General features: G+C 39.1%; 1 protein-coding gene across 2 annotated transcripts in view; it reads right to left on the bottom strand.

Moving 5' to 3' along the window:
* Nucleotides 1-14211: 14211 nt before the first annotated feature.
* The window catches only part of SOX30 (SRY-box transcription factor 30), a 45481-nt gene continuing 36057 nt past the window's right edge, over nucleotides 14212-23635 (bottom strand). Inside the window, exon 5 of one of the 2 annotated variants that reach the window (XM_059062931.2) lies at nucleotides 14212-15976. In XM_059062931.2, the coding sequence (XP_058918914.1) occupies nucleotides 15595-15976 (382 nt within the window). In that variant the 3' untranslated portion in view covers nucleotides 14212-15594. The remainder of the gene's footprint in view (nucleotides 15977-23635) is intronic. The other variant, XM_059062932.2, reaches the window with a different exon arrangement.

The raw sequence follows: 23635 nt of genomic DNA, 5'->3' as shown, positions 1-23635 counted from the left end.
GCACCGCAACAAAGAGTAGCCCTGCTAGCTGCAACTACAGAAAGCCTGTGCGCAGCAGTGAAGACCCAACACAGCCAAAAATAAATAAATTAAATAAATACATTTATTAAAAAAAAAAAAAAAGCAAGCCAAGAGTTAAGACAATGTTTGAAAGCTAAAGTTCAAGATTAAGGGAGTTTGGGAGCAAGACCTGGGTTGGATTCCAGTCTCTCCCCTGTACCTTTTAAATAATCGCTTTGGTCAAGTTAAAGAACATACCTCTCTAAGCCTCAAATTTCTCAGCTATAAAATTCAAAGGTACTCTGAGGATTGGAAAAAAAATGTGGAAAAGAATTTAGTGCTGTACCTGGCACATCACATGTTGGATAAATAGTTGTGGTAGTAATGATGATAATGATGATGATGGTGGTTGTGATAACCTTTATTATTTTGTCCTAAAGCAATATGAAGAGATATAAGATCAGGTTAATACTCAGAATCCAGTTGGAAAAATGAGTTGGATTCCCAAATAACCACAGTACCACAGTACCAAGCAGTATTCAAGAATAAGTATCACATTCCTATCTTCTTGAATTTATCCAAGCTGTTCCATTTACTGGAAAAGACGTCTCACACCATGTTCACCTCTTCAAATATGGCCTGACTTTGTTTCAAATGCTGTTATTCTATGAGACTGTCCTTGATCACTCAAGTCAAGGAAGCTCTCCTGCAAGACCCCCGCCCTTCATTTGTGAAAGAGTCCTCCTGCAGCCTTTCAATAAACACTGCTTTCTACTTGAGTTAATCTGAGTGAGTTTCTGCTTCTTGCAGCTAAAAGAGCTTTGATTCAGATACTGCCAGTGCATGTGGTTTCAGACATATTGAGTGTGAGGGTGCTGGAAATGCAAGGGAGGATGGAAGCAAGCCAGGCAGAGGGTAGGATGTGGGAGTCACAGGCTGATCATCAAAGATGGTTCAGAACCCATGAGATCTCTAGGGAGGGAAAGAGAGATGAGAGAAAAGACTGGAAACATGACTGATTTCAAGAAGAACTTAGATATATTCTTGTCCCACTAAACGAAATCACACTACCACCGAGCACCTAGTGTGTGTGGCTGAGCACTGCCTAGGTACCAGGAGAGAACGCAAAGTAGAGTAAACACGGTCTCTGACCTTCAGGAAATTACACCTACAACTTCTACTGAGTACAGATGAAGTGCAAGGATGACTATCTTGCAGTTCTTTCTCTTAGAGGGTCTTAAAGCATGAGACAGAAGAATCGGACAAGATCATACCAAATAATATATCCAAAAGAGCTTTAGCAATGGTCAACAGCTTTGTATATATAACTGATGTTAGTGTTCAGTCCACAGTTATGGAGGACCTACTGTGCCAGGCACAGTGGCAAATCTTTTATACAAATTCTTTGAAGGAAAAAAAAGTACCCTAGAAGTAGGTGCTATTATCCCATTTTACAGATAAGGAAATGGAACCTCAGAGAGGCTAAGTCTTTCTATAAGGTCATGAGGCTGGTGAGTAGCAGAACCAGAAGTAAATGCACATTTATGTTTAGCAGATTTTGCACAGAAGGAGAAAACAACTATATTTTCAATAAGTGGTACTGGAACAACTGGATATCTGCATGAAAAAAAGCGAATCTTGGCCTTTACCTCACGTTGTATACAAAAATTACCTTGAAATAAATCATAGAGCTAAAAGTAAAGCTAAAACTACAGATTTCTAGAAAAAATCACAGGAGAATATATTCACAGCCCCGAGGTAGGCAAAGATTTCATGGACAGAATACAAAAGCATAAACCATAGGAGAAAAAAATGAAAAATTAGACTTCAAAAAAAAAAACCCACCAAACTTCTGCATTTCGAAAGACACTTGAAATGGAAACAGCAAGCCATAATTTAGAAGAAAATATTTGCAATGTAAATATCAGATAAAGGATTTGCAACCAGAATAAAAAGAAGGTAACAATCTTTTTAAAAGGACAGAAGGTTTGAAAAAGATGATACATGAATGGATAACAAGCACAGAAAAGATGTTCAACATGATTAGTTATCAGGGAAATGCAAATTAAGACCACTGTGAGATACGACTTTATACCCCTGAGAATGACTAAATTTAAAATGACTGACAATACCAAGCATTGGGGAGGATGTGATGAAGCACCTGGAACTTTCAGACATTCCTCTTTGGAAAACAGTTTGGCAGTTTCTTATCAAGTTGAAAATATACGGGACTTCCCTGGTGGTCCAGTGGTTAAGAACCCATCTTGCAATGCAGGGGACCCTGTTTCAATCCCTGGTCGGGGAACTAAGATCTCACATGCCGCAGGGCAACTAAGCCTGTGCACCACAACTTGAGAGCCCAAGTGCCACAACTACAGAGCCCACATGCTCTGGAGCCCGCACGCCACAGCGAAGAGCCCACGCGGCGCAATGAAAGATCCTGCATGCTGCAGCTAGGACACGACGCAGCCACTAAATAAATATTAAAAATATATATATATATACTTATTCTATGACACAGCAATTTCACTCCTAGGTATTTGCCCAAGAGAAATGAGTGCACATACAAAAAGAGTTTTACATGAATGTGCACAGAACCTTCATTCATAATAATCAAAAAATGGCTAACTCAAAGGCTAAACAGATTGTGGTACATCCATAGAATAGTATATTACTCAGCAACAAAAAAGAACTATTCATATATACAACAACACTGATGAATCTCACGAAATTTCTGCCGAATGAAGGAAGCCGGGAACAAAATACTACATTCTCCGTGGTTCGATGTAAATGAAATTCTGGAAAAGGCAAATCTAAGCTGCAGCAGCAGAAGGTACATCGGTGGTGGCCTGGGGTTGGGGGTTGGGGGGTGGGCATTGCTTGGAAGGGGCAGGTAAGAATTTTCTAAATCTTGATTGTGGTGGTGGTTGTATTAGTGCACACTTTTGTCAAAATTTATTGAGCTATTTGTCCACTTAAAATGGGCACATATCACTATATGTAAACTCTACCTCCAGAAATTTTTTTTAAAAAGAACCTTAAAACATGGTGAATTGTTCCACAGGCGCTGTGGCAGGGAGAGGGCCTCCTCAGGTAGATTTGTTGTGGAAGACGTGGAGTTGGCATGGGCCGGAAACCTTCCAGAAATTATTTAGTTTATCAATCACTCTCCACCTGGCCAAGACCTTTCACACTCATAGAAGTTGCAGTCCCTCCTCAGGTCCTGTCAGACATGGAGTGCTGGGCCGGCAGGAGCAGGGCTGCCCAAAGGATAACAATATGGAGAAAGGGGTCTGTTTTTTCCACGTACCTCCCTAAACCTAGGACAGATCATCTGACTTAGTTCTGAGTTCTCCATAAAAACCCTCACGGCCTTGCTCCTCCTCTGGCCTCACATCTCTGCCTCACTCTCTCTCTAGCTCTCACTCAGCAGCCAGGGGCCCCTCACAGGTCCTTGGGCAGAACAGAGACTGCAATAGCCATCAACTCTGAATCCTTTACCTTCTCCTTCAGCGAAGCCACAGGAAACATTGGATGGAATAAATCCCGCCAATCACAAGCATTCAAACATTCTCGTAAGTACTGTTCTTTTAAAAAGCTGGAAAGTTGGGTTGAGGAGTTTGGGGTTATTATTAGCACCACACACTATAAAAAGGAAATACCACTGATGATCTTAGATGGCTGTATTTTTATATGGGATAATTCAAGCTTCCTTCTTAGAGTTTCCAGTCATAAGAAATCCTTAATAAAAATACTACCTCAGGTCATACCCTCAAACTCAGCTCAACATTGTTGAAATCCGCTGGGACTATTCCAGTCAGGACTGACTGGGAAACTAGGATTGCATTTTTAGCCCATTCTTATGGCTGTTCCCTTCTGAGTTGCTCAGGTCTGTCCTACCAGGAGAAAACAACCAATTAATCAACCTATGTATGAATATTTATTTGTAGTGACCATGTGGAAGCAGCATGGCAATGGGCTGATCTGCAGACTCTTATCAGACTGGTCTGAGCTTGGTCCCTGTGTCGCATAAGGCAAGTTGCTCAGCCCTGCTGTGCTTCCTCTACAAAATGGGTCGTTGTGAACCCTGTGAGCTAATGCCTAATGTCTGGCACTTAGTAGATATTCAGTAAATGTTGATTCATTACTATTATGTGTTCACTCATGCCTCTTACCACGGGGACTGCAAAACTGTGGTTTTGCCTTTGGGAATTCTATTTTCCATTTCGACACTCAAACCATACAGGCAGGAGAATAAAAGAACAACAGAAGTAATGAAATCTCACGTTAGTGAAGTTGCTAAAAAACGTACAATTTAGTCTTTCAGATACTGCTGGCCCCCTGCTTTGAGCTTTATTGGAGAGGAATTTGTCAGTGTGTGTCAAAAGCGTTTAAAACGTGTTTGTCCTTAAGAAAGCAATCTGTCTGTCATGGACAGACAAATGAGGACTGACACAGGAGGACCATGCCATTACTGTATGTAGACTACATAACTTTAAGGTCTCTTAGAGCCCCAAGAGTCTGGGGCATCTTTAAGTGAAAATATTAATCTGAATTTGGAAAGTCATAGGGGTTAGGGGTACCTAACATGTATTCAGTTTAGTTAGGTTGTAGCAGATCACTAACTTTCCATCTTATTTCACAGAACCCAAGGCATGACTTGGGATTTACTGACATAGAAAATAGTCATGGCAGTTGTGCTTCCATTGTATTTGCACCCATCACCTCCCATCCCAAGAAGAAGGAATAAATCTGCAGCTGTTGTTTGAACTTCTGCAATCTGAAACAATTTGAAAACCACAGCTGTTAGAGGCATAAACCTGATTCTAGCTTTGTCCTTGATCCATGTCTCATGTTTCATGGAACTCACCAAAAGCCACGCTCTGGTGGTTGAGTCAGAGAACGCCGCTTCTCCTAATCGTCACCCTCCCAGAAAACAGAAGTGCTGAGCGCTTATTCCGGAGGGGACTTTCCAGTGTGAAGCAGAGCCCGTTTGTGCCTTGGTTCAGTGGAACCAAACCCCTGAAAGGGGTGCTGATATTCCTAAAGTCCTACGAAAAGTTCAGCTACTACCCAGCTTTGCCCACTGTCAAGCAGAGATGAATATTATGGCAAACACCAGCATCTGGCTCCCAGCAGGAGGAAGGGGCAGTCTGGAGGGCTTTAGTGCATCTCAAGTTAACCACGCTAGTCTACTCTCACTTCCACAGAGAACAGCAGGCTGTATTCAGGGATCTCAGTGACAGCTGTGCCTTCCAAACCAAGATGCTGTTCAGAAAGATGATCCAAATGTGGGCTATGTGTTTCAGTGGGATTAGGTGGGACTTTCCTACTCAAATGGCCCTTTGTGTGCTTCTCAAAGACAGGGTATTAACCTCACGCATGGCTAAAGCATGATGGATGACTTGGAGTTCTCGATTTACATTTGGCTGGCAGTCGGAACTGAACCATCAAAATGCCTGGGTATCTGATGGACAGTACCTGGCTTATTCAGACTTGTTTCTGATGGAGTGGGTGGATCCTGGGGCTTTTGCTCCATCCAGGTTTGATAAGCTAAACAAGGCTGGAATGTTACAAAGTTCCTCTCAAGGCAGAGAATTCAGTGTCCTGAATCAGTAGGCTCTATTATCATTTTTGTTTATATTCAGCATCTTTACCTACTTCCAGATCTACTCCGACCTCTGCCCATTTGGTGCAAGGTGGGGTCTCACCCAAGACTGGAGAAGCCAGAGCACAGCGCCTCTGCCCCTCTGCTCGAGTCACTTCTCCCAGCTCCTTAAAGTCACCTGCTTGGTCTTCTTGCTTTCTCAGTAAGATCCCTTGCAAGTGTGAAGTGCTTCTGTCTTCATCAGTGCTTTGGACTGTCTTCTCAGGCCAAGGGGAGTCAGAAGTTGACTTGCTCTATCTTGGCTGTTACAGGCTTGCACCATTATATGACAAGAGTTCAACACTCCCAGGCTGGAAGTGGGGTGGGATTGCCCCTCCATTCTCCTACAAACCAGAGTGGAGAAGGCGCTGCTTCATCTTCTGGTGAAGAACTGAGATTTTAGAGGTTCCAGAATGATTCAGATGTCTTGGTTCCCAACAAAAGCTGTGTGGGAGACTTAGGCTGGCCTGCTGCACTGACCCCTTGACTAGGCCCAATGGCAAACATGTTATCATGTGGGAGGAGCTAAGGTAAGTACCTGTGGTGTCACCAGAAGTCATGAACCCAGCATTGGCAGGCAGATTCTTAACCATTGCGCCACCAGGGAAGTCCTATGCTACTTTTATATGGTTTGAAATTTTTCATAATAAAAAGTTTTTGGAAATCATGTGGAAGAAATCTTGTGTCATGGAAAACTGTTTATGGCATATTACATTAAAAGAAAGAGGGAATTGTATCTTAAGTACTATTATGATCTCATTTTTGTAACTGTGTGTATGTGTGAAAAAGTCTGCAAAAATATATGAAACAAAATGACTGATAAACTATGATTAATTCTGAATGACTGAATTACAGTGATTATACTTTTTTAGTGTGTTCACTGCTATAAATTTTTATAATAATCATTATTACTCATATATAAGCATGAAATAACAATGAATATATTTAAAATTAGAAAAAATATATGCATAACTATATTTGCACAGAAAAGTTATGGGAGGATAGTCTTCTAGGATTTGGGGCTTTCCTGTGTTTTCCTAATTCACTGAAAAGAGTAAAATTTCTTATAAAAAGAAATTTAGAACAAAGAAAAGTTGGCTTCATTTTAGTGCACTGAAATGGTTCTGATCACCAATTCCAACCTGGGGCAGGGGGGCACTTCCCACACCACCAACAGGCAATTCTCTATGACACTGGCTGGGTATTCTACAATGTAGCTCAATTCTGACACCATCCACCTGGAGATAATGTCAGACCCTACAGGTGAAGGACTCAGTCCCACAAGACTGTTTCCACCCTACTTCAGACACCAGTCATATCACCAGGTTACCACCTGTGTTTCCGACTGACCAGCTATAGAATGAAGCTTCCCAGTGACCCTCTGCTAGGATTCAACCAATTTGTTAGAGTGGCTCACAGAACTAAGAGAAACATTTTACTCACTAGATTACTGGTTTATTATACACGGTAATAAACTATATAAGTCAGGACCATCCAGATGAAGACATGCATCAGGACAAAGTATAGGGAAAAGGGCATGAAGCTTCCATGCCCTCTCCAGGCATGCTACTCTCCCAGCAGCTTCATATATTCAACCTGGACGCTCTCTGAACCTCATACTTTGGGGATTTTTATGGAGTCTTCATCACATAGGCATGATAGATCATTAACTCCATTTTCAGCCCTTCTCCCTTCTCAAGAGAATGGGGGGTGGGGCTGAAAATTCCAAGCTTCTAATCATGGCTTGGTCTTTCTGGTGGCTGACCAGCACTCATCCAGCCGTCATCCAGGAGCCCACCCAGAGTCACCTCATCAGAACAAAGACACTCCTATCACCCAGAAAACTACAAGGGTTTCAGGAGCACAGCATCAGGAACCCGGGTCAAAGACCAACCATTAGAAAAAAAGATGTTCCTAGTTCTCTGATCACTTTGGAGATTCCAAGGGTTTTAGAAGTTCTGTGCCAGAGACAAAGACCAAATCTGCATTTATTGTTATAAATCATGATATCACAGATATTTTAAGAAAATGTTTGAATACGTCATAACTACCAATGTATGCACTCTATTTCTGTACAAAGTTGAACTGTTCCCTGGAAGACCTGAGTTCTGCTCCTCCACAGAGATGTTTGATGTGGGACAAGTCAATTGTTCCTGAGTCTCAGTTTCTTCCACTCACTTGGTGGGTGGACTTGGATAAGTCACTTCACTTCTTTTTAAGTCCTCAGTTTTTTCATTGGTTAAATAAAGAAAACAACTATTTACAAGCTTGTTATGAAGACTGAGATAATCCCATAACATACCAGATACAGTTGCACATAGCAGGTGTTCAGTAAAGTGTAGCTTCTATCTATTGATTAATCCAACAAATATTTATTGAACACGCAATACACTGCAGGCACAGTGCTAGGTATTAGGGATAATTCGTCAAGCAAGAAACACAATGTCCCTGTTCTCTCGAAGCTTCTAGCCATGGTTGGTGGGGAGAAAATAAACAACGAAACAAATAAATGAGATAATTACATTTGGTGATAAGTGCTTTGAAAAGAAAATTATTTCTGTGCTTATATTTACTATTAGTGTAAAAACATTCCTGGTCAATCTCTCTCTACTCCTTTATGTTTTAGGAGCCACTCTCAAATTAAAGAGAGCTCAACAATGACTTTAATTGAGCTTGGAAATTCACTGAACTATGGACTCTTAAAGCAACATGAAGAAGACAGAGAGAAAAATGAAACGTTGGTGAGAGGAAAATCCTGAAGCTGTACCATAGCTCCCAAATGCCATTTTGTGAATCATTGCCTGGTGGGATTCAGAACTACCTGGGGAGCATTTTAAAGATACAGACTCCTGGGGCTTCCCTGGTGGCACAGTGGTTGAGAATCTGCCTGCCAATGCAGGGGACACGGGTTCAATCCCTGGTCCAGGAAGATCCCACATGCCATGGAGCAGCTAAGCTCATGCGCCGCAACTACTGAGCCTGCGCTCTAAAGCCCATGAACCACAACTACTGAGCCCGCGTGCTGCAACTACTGAAGCCTGCACACCTAGAGCCTGTGCTCCACAACAAGAGAAGCCACTGCAATGAGAAGCCCGCACACTGCAACAAAGAGTAGCCCCGGCTCACCACAACTAGAGAAAGCCCGCGCACAGCAACAAAGACCCAACGCAGCCAAAATAAATAAATAAAATAAATACATTTATTTTTTAAAAAGATACAGACTCCCAGTTCCCATCCTCAAATATTCAAATTCTGGAGATCCAGGAATTTTTGTTGTTGTTGCTTTTTTTTTTTTTTTAAGTTCACTGTTAATTCTTATGGGCAATCAATCATGGGAAGCAGTGCTTGTCAGGCAGCTTATGAATTCCACTAGTCACTGAAACTGAGAATACAGGGCTGTGTCTGCTGGCCACCATATATTTATTTTTCTAATTTCTAAAATACTTGCCCTGGTTGGCCCTCAAGGAACTTAGAATGTAGTGGGAGATATAAATGAAGGTGCTGTGAGAATACAAAGCAGGAACAACTAAGTCTTTGAGGGTTAGATAAAACTTTCTGGAGGGGAAGAATTCTGAATGAGTTAGAATCTGCTCCAGCTGCATGTGACAGAAGGCACAAACTTATAGTGGATTAAACTAGTTAAAAATTTACTTTTCTCTCATATAAAAGCCTCTAGTCTGTAAGAGTGCTCACTCTGAAATCTCATCATTGAAATTTACTAGGACAAATTACTGAAACTGCAAACCTAACCCTTTCATATAATTAGTTATGGCACATCTGCCTGAAGCAATATTATGCAAACATGAAAAGTCATCACTTACGAAGCTACAGAGTATGAAAAACAGCTCATGATATAATATTGAGGAAATGCAACTTTGTGTATATGCAAAATTGTGTATGTGTTGTGATTACAACTGTGTGAAAAATGTGTGTATATGGGCAAATATAGAAAGACCATCATAAAATAAAAACAATTATTGGATGGATTACAGGTTTTTTCTTCCTGAAGATTCCCTTTAGTACAGTTAAATTGTTTTCATAACAAAAATTTAAATGTCTTGCAAACTTTACATGGTGTCAAAGGTAGGAGTGCTTAAGAATCACCTGAGGAGCTTATTAAAAATGCATATTCCCAGGCTCTAGCCAGAGAGATTCTGAATCTATAGATCTAGGGAATGGCTGCATTTTTAACAAGCACCCCAGATCATTTTGTTGGAAGCAGTGCACTGACCACATCTGAAAAACACCACCATATCTAGTGTCTCAGAGACATTTAAAAATGTATAGAGTTGGAATATTATGTGTGCCAAAACAGCCCAGCTTTGCATTGTCCTAAGGACTCTGGCCAATATTCCACTATCATTGTTGGGGAAACAGTAAGAAAGTTTAAAACAAATATTCCATATTCACAAAAATGTTTTCTCCCCCTGGCTTATATAGTGAAATATCACTAAAAGGTACAGCTTTGATCATTTTTCTTTTGTCTTTGAGCAAAAACTTGAAGCTATCTAATAAAAGCAACCCAGGCACTAACAGTTATGTATCTCCAGTTCTCTTACAGTCCCCATGTATCCTGTAACTTACTCCACGCCTTTCTAATAGGCCCAGCACAAGTTCAGCCATAATCTGCCTTCGTGAGTGAAGCGCAGTCATTTCAAACTCTACATCTGCATTGCACAATGTGCATAAGCATAGATCTGCATAGATCCAGTTGATTCTATACTCACTGTATTCACTAGAATGATCAGTTTATCTGTTTGCCCAGGAATTTTCTGGTTTTATCACTGGTCCTAGGTCCCATGACCTCCACCCCTGCAACCCCTCAGTACTGGGCAAACTAGGACAGTTGGTCACCCCCATACTTTTCCATTGCCTGTGACCCATGTAATTATGCACAGCTTAAAAGACCCTTTTCAGGGGCTTCCCTGGTGGCGCAGTGGTTGAGAGTCCACCTGCCGATGCAGGGGACACGGGTTCGTGCCCTGGTCCGGGAAGATCCCACGTGCCGCGGAGCGGCTGGGCCCGTGAGCCATGGCTGCTGAGCCTGCGCGTCCGGAGCCACAGTGAGAGGCCCGCGTAGTGAAAAAAAAAAAAAAGACCCTTTTCAGGAGGGGTTATCAGCCTCCACAGACAGTGTCCCAGGGAATACAGGCACGAACATAGCTTTTGGAAGATCTTCCTCTGAAAAAGAATACATATAAAATGCTGTTCATTATTTTTTAGAAATAAAACATTTCCCTGAAGTGGTTTCAGAGGAGCCAGGGATTTAAGGTGCAGCAAATGGTCCTCCTCCTACATCTCCATCTCCCCCTTTTTCCTGCAAGCATTCATCATTTAGTGAAAAGTTTACTAAGATTTGTGTGTGTTACCCATCAGAAAAGAGACATGTAGGGTTCGGTCAGGCAGTTAGAATGAGGAAAGTAGAGATAAAGGGTAAATCTGTCTAGAGGATGTGGAATTTTTCATCAAGTAGAATTAGAAAGTAACTCCTTCCATACTTGTTTTCAGAAAAGTAGTTTTATTGTGAAACTAATTTCTCTAAAATCCTAAAAAGTTAAGATGATTCAGAAAGCTAGAACAGGATGTTCCTCAGCAGAGTCTGTTCTAACATGTAGGACAGATTTTTCAGAATTACGCTGTTCACATCAAAATTATACTACTTTAAAATATTGCAAGTAATGCATAGAATCCCCCAGAATTTCATTTTGAAATCATTTCCAAACTGGAACTTTCAAAAGTAGCTTGTATTTTTGGCTCAGGAATAATCCTTCTGACAGCTGGTTTTCACTGTGAAAAATACACTTATATGGGAATTTAGCACATTTGCCCACTCAAATTCTTGGGTGCAATATCAACTTTCATTAAAAAGTCAGTTTAGTGGACAGTCAAAATTTATAACAATTCTAGGTTTCAGTTCTTCTGTCTTTTAAGACCATCAGATACTTAAAGCAGAATACAGTTTAATTAAGTCACCACCTTCTTTCAGTAAACGATTTAAGGATTTTTTCCGATCAATGCAGAAAACCATATGTGAAGCCAACGACTGAAAACCAAAGCAACAGCCATAAGCAGCATTTTCCGGAGTGAATTCTGTTAGTAGACATTATGTTAAAAGAAAAAAGGATACTCACGCTCAGGTAGGGGAGCACTGAGATAAACAGAGCTCAATATATTTCTTCACGTCAAGATTTTTGAGAAGCTTTGCAAAGACAGTAGGCATTGGCACTCTCCAAGGTGGGGACACAGCATACATTTCCCAAAATTATTTGACCAAATATTGTCAGAATATCTAAAAGGCTTGGGTTCCAACTAACACCCTTAGAAGAAGACTGCTCTTGACTTTCTAAATTTGATAATTCAACTACTTGAAGTTGGGACTAAATCTATTTTCAGTCTATTTGCAGTGAAAAGAATTTTTATTTGCAAATAAGAAGGGCAGATTTGTCCAAAGCACAGAACAGTCTGAGTGACATTCAACACACTTTGAAAGGAAGTTATTCTTATTACAAATATGGTTACCTCCAATTTACAATAAGAACAAATAAGGCCTTGAAACCTATTAGAAAGTGCTTGTGGTTTCAAGCTCTAGAGAATTTCACTTCGATGACTTGGAGAGGTGAATGAATTCATTCCAATAGGGCAGGGTTTTTGTTTAGTCTCTAGGTCTCTACTCAGAGCTAACAGTGGTTTGAAGAGCTATAAATGAGCAGATACGGGCATTTGCAGCTAGGCATGCTTAACTGCTATTGGATATTGTTTCACCTAAGAGATATCCATATTTCCCAGCTCAAATTATATTGTGGATCTGTAAACAATCTAAACTGACTTCTGATCCCAGCATTAAGGGAGAGAAGGAAGAAGATTAAAAGAGTAGCCCTGACTCAACAGCCATTAAAATGAAGATTGGGGAAGGATTAGCCTGAAGACAGATAGTTAGGATGCACTGAACTATTCTCTATATCATTCCACTGCCTTACAAAGGGATTCCCCCAACGAATTTGTCTATAATAACAAGGTCTGTTGGAGATATTGCCTCACACCTCTCAGAATGGCTATAACCAAAAAGTCTACAAATAACAAATGTTGGCACAGACATGGAAAAAAGGGAACCCTAGTACACTGTTTTTAGAAATGTAAACTGGTGAAGCCACTGCAGAAAACAGCATGAAGGTTCCTCAAAAAACTAAAAATAGAGCCATCATATGATCCAGCAATTCCACTCCTGGGTATATATATCCAAAGAAAAGGAAAACATTAATTCGAAAAGATATACGCACCCCAATGTTCACAGCAGCATTATTCTTTTCACTGCAAATAGACTGAAAATAGATTTAGTCCCAACTTTCAAGTAGCTGAATTATCAAATTTAGAAAGTCAAGAGCAGTCTTTCTCTAAAGGTGTTAGTTGGAACTCAGGCCTTTTAGATATTCTGACAATATTTGGTCAAATAATTTTGGGAAATACAAGATGTAGAAGCAAACTAAGTGTCCATCAATAGATGAATGGATAAAGAAGATACACACACACACACACACACACACACACACACACACAATGGAATATTACTCAGCCATAAAAAGAATGAAATTTTGCCATTTGCAACAACATGGATGGAGCTGGAGGGTATTATGTCTTTTTTTTTTTTTTTTTGTGGCCACATCATGCAGCATGGGGGATCTTAGTTCCCCGACCAGGAGGGACCCATGTCCCCTGCAGTGGAAGTGCAGAGTCCTAACCACTGAACCGCCAGGAAATTCCCTATTAATGAAATGTCAGACAGAGAAAGACAAATACTGTATGTTTTCACTTATATGAGGAATCTAAAAAATAAAACAAACAACTATAGCAAAACAGAAACAGACTCACAGGATAAAGAACAAACTAGTGATTACCAGTGAGTAGAGGGAATGGGAGAGGGTCAAGATAGGCATAGGGGATTAAGAGGTACAAACTACTATGTATAAAACAAGCTATGAGGATATAGTGTACAGCACAGGGAATATAGCCAGTATTTTATAATAACTTTAAATGGAGTATAATCTATAAAAACATTGAATCACTGTTTACACCTGAAACTAGTATAAATTGTAAATGAGCTATACTTCAGTAAAAAAAGAATAAGGTCTGTGATCAAAATCCAGTTCAGGGCTTTCCTGGTGGCGCAGTGGTTGAGGGTCCGCCTGCCAATGCAGGGGACACGGGTTCGTGCCCCAGTCTGGGAAGATCCCACATGCTGCGGAGCGGCTGGGCCCGTGAGCCATGGCCACTGAGCCTGTGCGTCCGGAGCCTGTGCTCCGCAGTGGGAGAGGCCACAACAGTGAGAGGCCCGCGTACCACCAAAAAAAAAAAAAAAAACAACCCAGTTCAGTCTTTAAGATGTGATTAAAATGAAATGGGATACAATGGCTCAAACTGTCACATACAATGGTGTAGACATGTCATGGTATAGACATCAAATGTGCTGTAGTTCCAATGTGAAGTTACATGTTTATTCTCTACCAAGAAATTCAAGTTTTGGTCTTTAACCACATTCAAATGATATTGCACAGAGTAATAATAAATATAAAATGTGAAAATAAAAATTTTATTGGGAAGAGGAAATGTTACATACAATGAAGTATATGGTTGATGAAATGTATCATACAGTAACAGCCTTTGCTTAAGGAACAGGTTTAATAAAGGAAGAAGTTGGAAGCTTAGAATAGGTTTCCACACATAATTTCCAAGCAGTTTTAAGTAAAAGATCTCAATTTGCATAAATTATACAGATCATTGAGAGAAAAGTGTATTGGTTTGTGGCTATTTCTGATCATCAATTCACCTTGTGTCTTGTAGATCTCTTTTACCCTGATCCCAACTCTGGTGGTTCTGATCCTGTTCTAATATGGTTCTCTCCATCCATAAGTGGGCATTTACCCAGAGGCCACATCGCAAATAGGATTTTTTTGCTCTTTGTGAATTAAACAAATTCCATGTGCTCGTAAATGAACTCCATGGTTTTAAAGACAGCTGCTTGAACCAAATCTGGAAGAGCTCTTCCATTTAGGGAGTGCTTAAGTCATAGGTACACATCTGTAAAGAGTTTGGAAATGGCATCATAATACGTGCACACCATCTTTGTTCATACAGTTTCAAGTAAGCTAATAGGATCTGTACAATTCTAGAGACTATTAGGTAAAAATGAATATCTGCATGTGGTATGGAACCCATTCTCATTTGAACAATACTCATTTTGCTTATTTCTGTCTCCCAAACAGAAAACATCCAACAAGAACAATTTTCTCTATGTTTATTTAATTATAACAAAAGTAGAACAATGCATACCAAATGTAAAAAGATATCCAAAAAAGATGATGAAAATGTTTAGGAACAGAAATGACTAATTTAGCTGAAGGAATTACTCAGGTTCCATTAAAACACATTTGCAACTTATAATTGGTTATTAGTGTAAATTAAATTTAGTAACTGAGTCCCAATTTACTACTAAAAGTTATCAAAATATTTTCAAAATGTTACATAAAAACTGAAACATCCATGTACTACATAAACACCAAACAAAACATCATATAAAGAAAAATAAATGTATCGTGAGATAAAATACAAATCACACTTGTCATGCCAGATTATACACCCCCTTTCCCCTCGCATATAATTGTGAGGATTCAGTGTTTTGCATGTTCCAAGATAAAGTAATGATAATATATGCTGATGCAAATTTCAGCCATAAAAATAAACTACTTCATATCTTAAATATTCCTATGATGAAACATCAGGATTCCAGTTTCACTAATCAAAACTTTATGAAGGCATAAATTGCATTTGGTTTTGACTCCTCAGATCATGGCTGAAAAGCCTCAGCAAAGCATTCTAGGTGCTTTTTTTTCACATCAAGTGACCCAGAATATATTTTAAGAAATGTTTATTTTCTGTACATATTTGTTTTATAATTATAAATTCCTGAGCACTTTTTCTTCTTCTTCCTCATCACTGTCAGTGACATTGACTTGCTGGACTTTAGAGGGAGTTGATGTTGGGGCTGTGAAGACACTTTCCAAGGCTCCAGTGTCCAGCTGAGGCATGGGATTTAAGTATTCTTCCCCACCGTGGCTATGACTGTTACAGGAAGAGGTCCCATCCATGCTCTCACAACTCCGAAAATCTTCGCTGTGAGCACGTTCATCTGGGTAGTCTCTAAAAGTATAGTCTCTATTTAAAGCTGAAAACATAGTCTCATTTATTTGGTAACTGTCTTCATAATAACCAAGGCATTCTGGCACTGAACTTGGAAAATTTCCATAGCCAAAAGGAGGCCGACTATAAGGGCACGTGCTGTAGCAGAAAGACAAAAAAGGAATTCAATCATAACTTGTCCACATGTTGCTTTGTATACCGACTAACTGAGCAAGTTTAACTGGGGCCTAGAGAGCTCCCAAGATAACTTTCTGCAACTACTTCATGTACTCATCCACATGTTGCCTAGTCCCAACATAAAACAATTGGCAAAGTAAGCTTATAACTATTACCTATTATCAGCCTCAGGTTTCTTACCTTTGGCAGCCTTGATAAAGAAAAATTACTTGACAAAGAGAAATTACTTATCTGGGCCTTTCACTCATGATGCCTTATACCATGTAAGGTTTTAGAAATGCTGGTACCTGCTGTGCTGTGCTAAATATTGACACTTAGTAAGCAGTGTAACAATTGTTCTTACTAGTATTTGAAGCAAAATTTATGGGAGGTGGGGGGAAGTGTATAACTGGGTTGAAATCAAGAGCTCTTGGGGATGGGGGAGGGCAGTCGAACAGAGGATAACAACTTAATTTTAAAATTCCCACTCAATAATTAATTATATTAAAACACTCAATACCAGAAAGATTTAGAACTGATATTAAACTGTGGTTTTTAGAGATCTTATCCAAAAAAAAATTTGGAGTGTGGGAATGTGAAGAATTGAAAAGATCACTTTGCTGTTTTACAAACTAATGGTTTTTCTTGTAAGGCAAATCTAAAAATTCTGTCATTCAAACCCATTTGTCAATTTTTTTTTTGAAAAGTATTAATTACTCCACCCTCCAAAAGCACAGAACAGGAATCATAGGAAGAGTAATGTAGAAAAGTCCAACCAAAAGTTGCCTGGACTCATGGACTCCATCTAGTGACAGATAATATAAGCATAATAACCATGCTCATTAGCAAAACCCAAGACAAGTTGGGTGTTTCATTTCATGCTCCCACATTTTTTTTAATATCACAAATATGAGACCTAGTTTCTGAAACGTTTCAGCTTTCCATTCCTACTGCCACATCCTCATTCAGGCATTTTTAATTTAATATATACATCCTGAATGCATTGTACTTGCAGCTACTATGACGTTGCTCCATAGCTCTTCCACCTTTAGATCTCTCCATCCATTGGATTCCACAAATACTTCAAGGGTGTGCTCAAATCTACTTCCTCCACAAAGCCTTCTTCTCTTCAGCTAGGAACAATTCACCTACTAACTATTCTTTTAGGACTCAATATAGGCAAGATATTACACAAGGTTTGGTGGAGAATTTAATTTAAAAAAATCTAAAATCCAGGTAGTATATACTTGATATGTGCTAAAGTGTGCTATAATGCAAACATCACATGGCTATATTGGTGTGGTAAAAACAAGTTAGTATTATATCTGGAGAACAAAAGGATCAGTAAAGATAAGAGTAATCCCGGACTTCCCGGGTGGCACAGTGGTTAAGAATCCGCCTGCCAATACAGGAGACATGGGTTTGAGCCCTGGTCTGGGAAGATCTCACATGCCACGGAGCAACTAAGCCCGTGTGCCACAACTACTGAACCTGCACTCTAGAGCCCGCAAGCCACAACTACTAACCCTGCATGCCACAACTACTGAAGCCCGCGTGCCTAGAGCCAGTGCTCTGCAACAAGAGAAGCCACCCCTATGAGAAGCCCGCGCACCACAACGAAGAGTAGTCCCTGCTTGCCGCAACTAGAGAAAGCCCGCATGCAGCAACGAAGACCCAACACAGCCAAAAATAAAAAAATAAATTTATTGAAAAAAAAAAGAGTAATCGTAAAAGGTTACATGGATGAAAATGAATACCTACAGAAGCATCATGGTGTAGTGGGGAAAGCAATCCTGAGGGGTGTATAGTGATATTGCAACGTTGTTTAAAGTTCAATTCCCTAATGATATATGATGTGGAGAATCTTTTCATATGCTTAATTGTCATCTGTATATGTTCTCTGGTGAGGTATCTGATCAGGTCTTTTGTCTTTTTTTTTTTTTTTTTTTTTTACACGGGCCTCTCACTGTTGTGGCCTCTCCGGTTGAGGAGCACAGGCTCTGGACGCACAGGCTCAGCGGTCATGGCTCACGGGCCTAGCCGCTCTGCAGCACGTGGGATCTTCCCAGACCAGGGCACGAACCCGCGTCCCCTGCATTGGCAGGTAGACTCTCAACCACTGTGCCACCAGGGAAGCCCATCTTTTGTCCATTTTTAACTGGTTGTTCATTTTCTTATTATTGAATTTTCAGAGTTCTTTGTATATTTGGATAACAGTCCTTTATCAGATACATCTTTTGAAAATATTTTCTCCTAGTCTGTGGCTTGTCTCTTTCTCTTGATACCATGATTTTTGATACAAAGTAGCTTTGTAGTAAGTTTGAGGTCAAGAATTGTGAGTCCTCCAACTTTGTTTTCCTTTTTCAAGATTGTTTTAACTATTCCAGGTCACTTACAATTTCATGTAAATTTTAGGATCAGCTTTTCCATTTCTGCAAAAAAGCTGCTGGGATCTTGAAAAGGATTGTATTGATTTTGTAAATCCCTTTGGGAAGTATTGCCATCTTAATAATAAATCTGCCAATGCATATACACAAATACCTTTCCATTTATTTCAGTCTTCTTTATTTTAGCAATGTTTTATAGTTTTCAGTTTACAAGTTTTGCATCTCCTTAGTTAGATTTATTCCTAAGTATTTTACCCTTTTTGATGCTATTGTAAAAAGAACTGCATTCTCAATTTCCTTTTTTGAGTGCTTGTTGCTTGTGTTCAGAAATACAAGTGAATTTTGTATATTGATCTTATACCCTTCAACTTTGCTGAATTCATTCATTCACTCTAATAAATTTTTGTGGATTCTTTAGGATTTTCCATATATAGGATTTTCCATATATAGTATCATGTGTGAAAAGAGGTAATTTTACTTCTTTTCCATTTTAGATGTCTTTTTTTCTTGCCTAATTGCTCTGGTTGGAACTTCTAGTACAATGTTGAACAGCAGTGGTGAAAGCAGACATCCTTGTCTGTTCCCAGTCTTAAGGGGAAAGCTTTTGGTCCTTTTCATTGCGTATGATGTTAACTGTCAGTTTTTGATAAATGCCTTTTATCACATAGAAGAAGTTCCCTTCTACTCCTAGTTTGCTAAGTTTTGAAATCAGGAATTGATTTTTATCATGAAAAGGTGTTGGATTTTATCAAATGCTTTTTCGGCATCAATTGAAATGATCAGATGGTTTTGTTCCTTCATTCTTTTAATGAAATGTGTTACCCTGATTGATTTCCTGATGTTGAATCACACTTACAATTCCTGGGGAAAATCCCACTTGGTCTTGGTGTATAACCCTTTTAATATGCTGCTGGATTCAGTTTGCTAGTATTTTGTTGATTCTGTAATTTTCTTTCTTGTGATATCTTTTTCTAGCTTTGGTAACAGAGTAATGCTGGCTTTAGAATTGTTCCCTCTTATATATTTTGGAAGAATGTGAGAAGGATTAGTGTTAATTCTTTAAAAGTCTGGTAGAATTCACCAGTGAAGCTATCTAGTCCAGGGCTTTTCTTTGTTGGGAGGTTTTTAATTACTGATTCAATCTCTTGATATACACCTGTTCAGATTTCCTATTTCTTCTTGAGGCAGTATTGGTAATTCAAGTATTTGTCCATTTCATCTAGGTTATCTAACTTGTTGGTGTACAATTATTTATTATTATCCTATAATCATTTTTCTATGAGGTCAGAATAATGTACCCAGTTTCATATCTGATTTTAGTAATTTATGTCTTCTCTCTTTTTTTCTTAGCTTAATTATAAAAGTTTGTCAATTTTGTTGATATTTTCAAAAAGCCAAATTTTGTTGATCTTTTTTTCTGTATTTCATTAAATTCTTTTGTTTTTCTATTCTTTATTTCATTTATCTCTACTCTAATCTTTATTATTTCCTTCCTTCTGCTAGCTTTGGGTTTTATTTGCTCTTCTTTTTCTAGTTCCTTAAGGTATAAAGTTAGGTTGTTAATTTGACATCTTCCTTTTTTTTTTTTTTTTTTTTGCGGTACATGGGCCTCTCACTGTTGTGGCCTCTCCCGCCACAGAGCACAGGCTCCAGACGTGCAGGCTCAGTGGCCACGGCTCATGGGCCCAGCCACTCCATGGCATGTGGGATCCTGCCGGATCAGGGCACGAACCCGTGTCCCCTGCAACGGCAGGCAGACCCCCAACCACTGCGCCACCAGGGAAGCCCGACATCTTTATTTTTAAATGTAGGCCAGGGCAGCTATGAATTCCTCTATCAGCACTGCTTTTGCTATATAGTTCCTTAAGTTTTGGTATGTTGTGTTTTTTTTTTTTAGTTTTTCATGTTTAATATACAATAACGTATATCTCCAAAGGGGATCTGTGTGATAGATAACATATAAAACCTCACATGAACAATAGGTGCTTAGTAAACATGATTTACTGTGACTGCAATCTATTTACTGAGCTGGTCATTGTTTACAATGTGTAAATTTGTCCATATAAAATTTTAGCTTTTTAATTATTAGTTTTCTGATTACTACATACTGATCTTTCTCTTATTGTTATTTACTAAAAACACATAGATATGATATACGAACAGCCAGAAATCTTTGATAAATCTGTATAAAGTATTTCTTTTGTTTATGTTTGTACCATGTAAGCAACTACTCAGTTATGATTTTTGTCCACGCTGTACATGTGTCTAAAGAGGAAGCTATTATTATCAAGCATGTGTTGAACAGTGATGGAGTAGATATACTCCAGATTCTTAGTGTTTCCATTAGTATTTTCCCACTTAATATTTTTTTTTATTGGAGTATAACTGTTTTACAATAATGTGTTAGTTTTTCCTTTACAACAAAGTGAATCAGTTATACATATACATATGTTCCCATATCTCTTCCCTCTTGCATCACCCTCTATCCCACCCTCCCTATCCCACCGCCCCAGGCGGTCACAAAGCACAGAGGTGATCTCCCTGTGCTATGTGGCAGCTTCCCACTAGCTATCTAATTTACATTTGGTAGTGTATATATGTCCCTGCCACTCTCCCACTTCATCACAGCCCACCCTTCCCCCTCCCCATATCCTCAAGTCCATGCTCTAGTAAGTCTGTGTTTTATTCCTGTCCTACCGCTAATCTCTTCATGACATTTTTTTCCCTTAGAGTCCATATATATGTGTTAGCATACGGTATTTGTTTTTCTCCTTCTGACTTACTTCACTCTGTATGACAGACTCCAGGTCCATCCACCTCATTATAAATAACTCAGTTTCATTTCTTTTTATGGTTGAGTAATATTCCATTGTATATATGTGCCACATCTTCTTTATCCATTCATCTGTTGATGGACACTTAGGTTGCTTCCATGTCCTGGCTATTGTAAATAGAGCTGCAATGAACATTTTGGTACATGAGTCTTTTTGAATTATGGTTTTCTCAGGGTATATGCCCAGTAGTGGGATTGCTGGGTCGTATGGTAGTTCTATTTGTAGTTTTTTTAAGGAACCTCCATACTGTTCTCCATAGTGGCTGTATCAACTTACATTCCCTCCAGCAGTGCAAGAGGGTTCCCTTTTCTCCACACCCTCTCCAGCATTTATTGTTTCTAGAGTTTTTGATGATGGTCAATCTGACCAGTGTGAGATGATATCTCATTGTAGTTTTGATTTGCTTTTCTCTAATGATTAATGATGTTGAGCATTCTTTCATGTGTTTGTTAGCAATCTGTATATCTTCTTTGGAGAAATGTCTATTTAGTTCTTCTGCCCATTTCTGGGTTGGGTTGTTTCTTTTTGTGTTATTGAGCTGCATGAGTTGCTTATAAATTTTGGATATTAATCCTTTGTCAGTTGCTTCATTTGCAAATATTTTTTCCCATTCTGAGGGTTGTCTTTTGGTCTTGTTTATAGTATCTTTTGCTGTGCAAAAGCTTTTAAGTTTTATTAGGTCCCATTTGTTTATTTTTGTTTTGATTTCCATTTCTCTAGGAGGTGGGTCAAAAAGGATCTTGCTGTGATTTATGTCGTAGAGTGTTCTGCCTATGTTTTCCTCTAAGAGTTTGATAGTGTCTGGCCTTACATTTAGGTCTTTAACCCATTTTGAGTTTATTTTTGTGTGTGGTGTTAGGGATTGTTCTAATTTCATACTTTTACATGTAGCTGTCCAGTTTTCCCAGCACCACTTATTGAAGAGGCTGTCTTTTCTCCACTGTATATCCTTCCCTCCTTTATCAAAGATAAGGTGACCATATGTGTGTGGGTTTATCTCTGGGCTTTCTATCCTGTTCCATTGATCTATATTTCTGTTTTTGTGCCAGTACCATACTGTCTTGATTACTGTAGCCTTGTAGTAGAGTCTGAAGTCAGGGAGCCTAATTCCTCCTGCTCCATTTTTCATTCTCAAGATTGCTTTGGCTATTCAGGGTCTTTTGTGTTTCCATACAAATTGTGAAATGTTTTGTTCTAGTTCTGTAAAAAATGCCAGTGGTAATTTGATAGGGATAGCATTGAATCTGTAGATTGCTTTGGGTAGTAGAGTCATTTTCACAATGTTGATTCTTCCAATCCAAGAACATGGTATATTTCTCCACCTATTTGTATCATCTTTAATTTCTTTCATCAGTGTCTTATAGTTTTCTGCATACAAGTCTTTTGTCTCCTTAGGTAGGTTTATTCCTAGATATTTTATTCTTTTTGTTGCAATGGTAAATGGGAGTGTTTTCTTAATTTCACTCTCAGATTTTTCATCATTAGTGTATAAGAATGCCAGAGATTTCTGTGCATTAATTTTGTATCCTGCAACTTTACCAAATTCATTGATTAGCTCTAGTAGTTTTCTGGTAGCATCCTTAGGATTCTCTATGTATAGTATCATGTCATCTGCAAACAGTGACAGCTTTACTTCTTCTTTTCCTATTTGGATTCCTTTTATTTCTTTTTTTTCTCTGATTGCTGTGGCTAGAACTTCCAAAACTATGTTGAATAAGAGTGGTGAGAGTGGGCAACCTTGTCTTGTTCCTGATCTTAGTGGAAATGGTTTCAGTTTTTCACCATTGAGAACGATGCTAGCTGTGGGTTTGTCATATATGGCCTTTATTATGTTGAGGAAAGTTCCCTGTATGCCTACTTTCTGCAGGGTTTTTATCATAAATGAGTGTTGAATTTTGTCAAAAGCTTTCTCTGCATCTATTGAGATGATCATATGGTTTTTCTCTTTCAGTTTGTTGATATGGTGTATCACGTTGATTGATTTGCGTATATTGAAGAATCCTTGCATTCCTGGGATAAACCCCACTTGATCATGGTGTATGATCCTTTTAATGTGCTGTTGGATTCTGTTTGCTAATATTTTGTTGAGGATTTTTGCATCTATGTTCATCAGTGATATTGGCCTGTAGTTTTCTTTCTTTGTGACATCTTTGTCTGGTTTTGGTATCAGGGTGATGGTGGCCTCATAGAATGAGCTTGCCAGTGTTCCTCCATCTGCTATCTTTTGGAAGGGTTTGAGAACGGTAGGTATTAGCTCTTCTCTAAATGTTTGATAGAATTCGCCTGTGAAGCCATCTGGTCCTGGGCTTTTGTTTGCTGGAAGATTTTTAATCACAGTTTCAATTTCAGTGCTTGTGATTGGTCTGTTCATATTTTCTATTTCTTCCTGGTTCAGTCTCGGCAGGTTGTGCATTTCTAAG

Source organism: Kogia breviceps, chromosome 4, assembly GCF_026419965.1.
Source record: "Kogia breviceps isolate mKogBre1 chromosome 4, mKogBre1 haplotype 1, whole genome shotgun sequence".
Taxonomy (NCBI): Eukaryota; Metazoa; Chordata; class Mammalia; order Artiodactyla; family Physeteridae; genus Kogia; species Kogia breviceps.
This window is presented reverse-complemented; position numbering and strand designations above follow the sequence as displayed.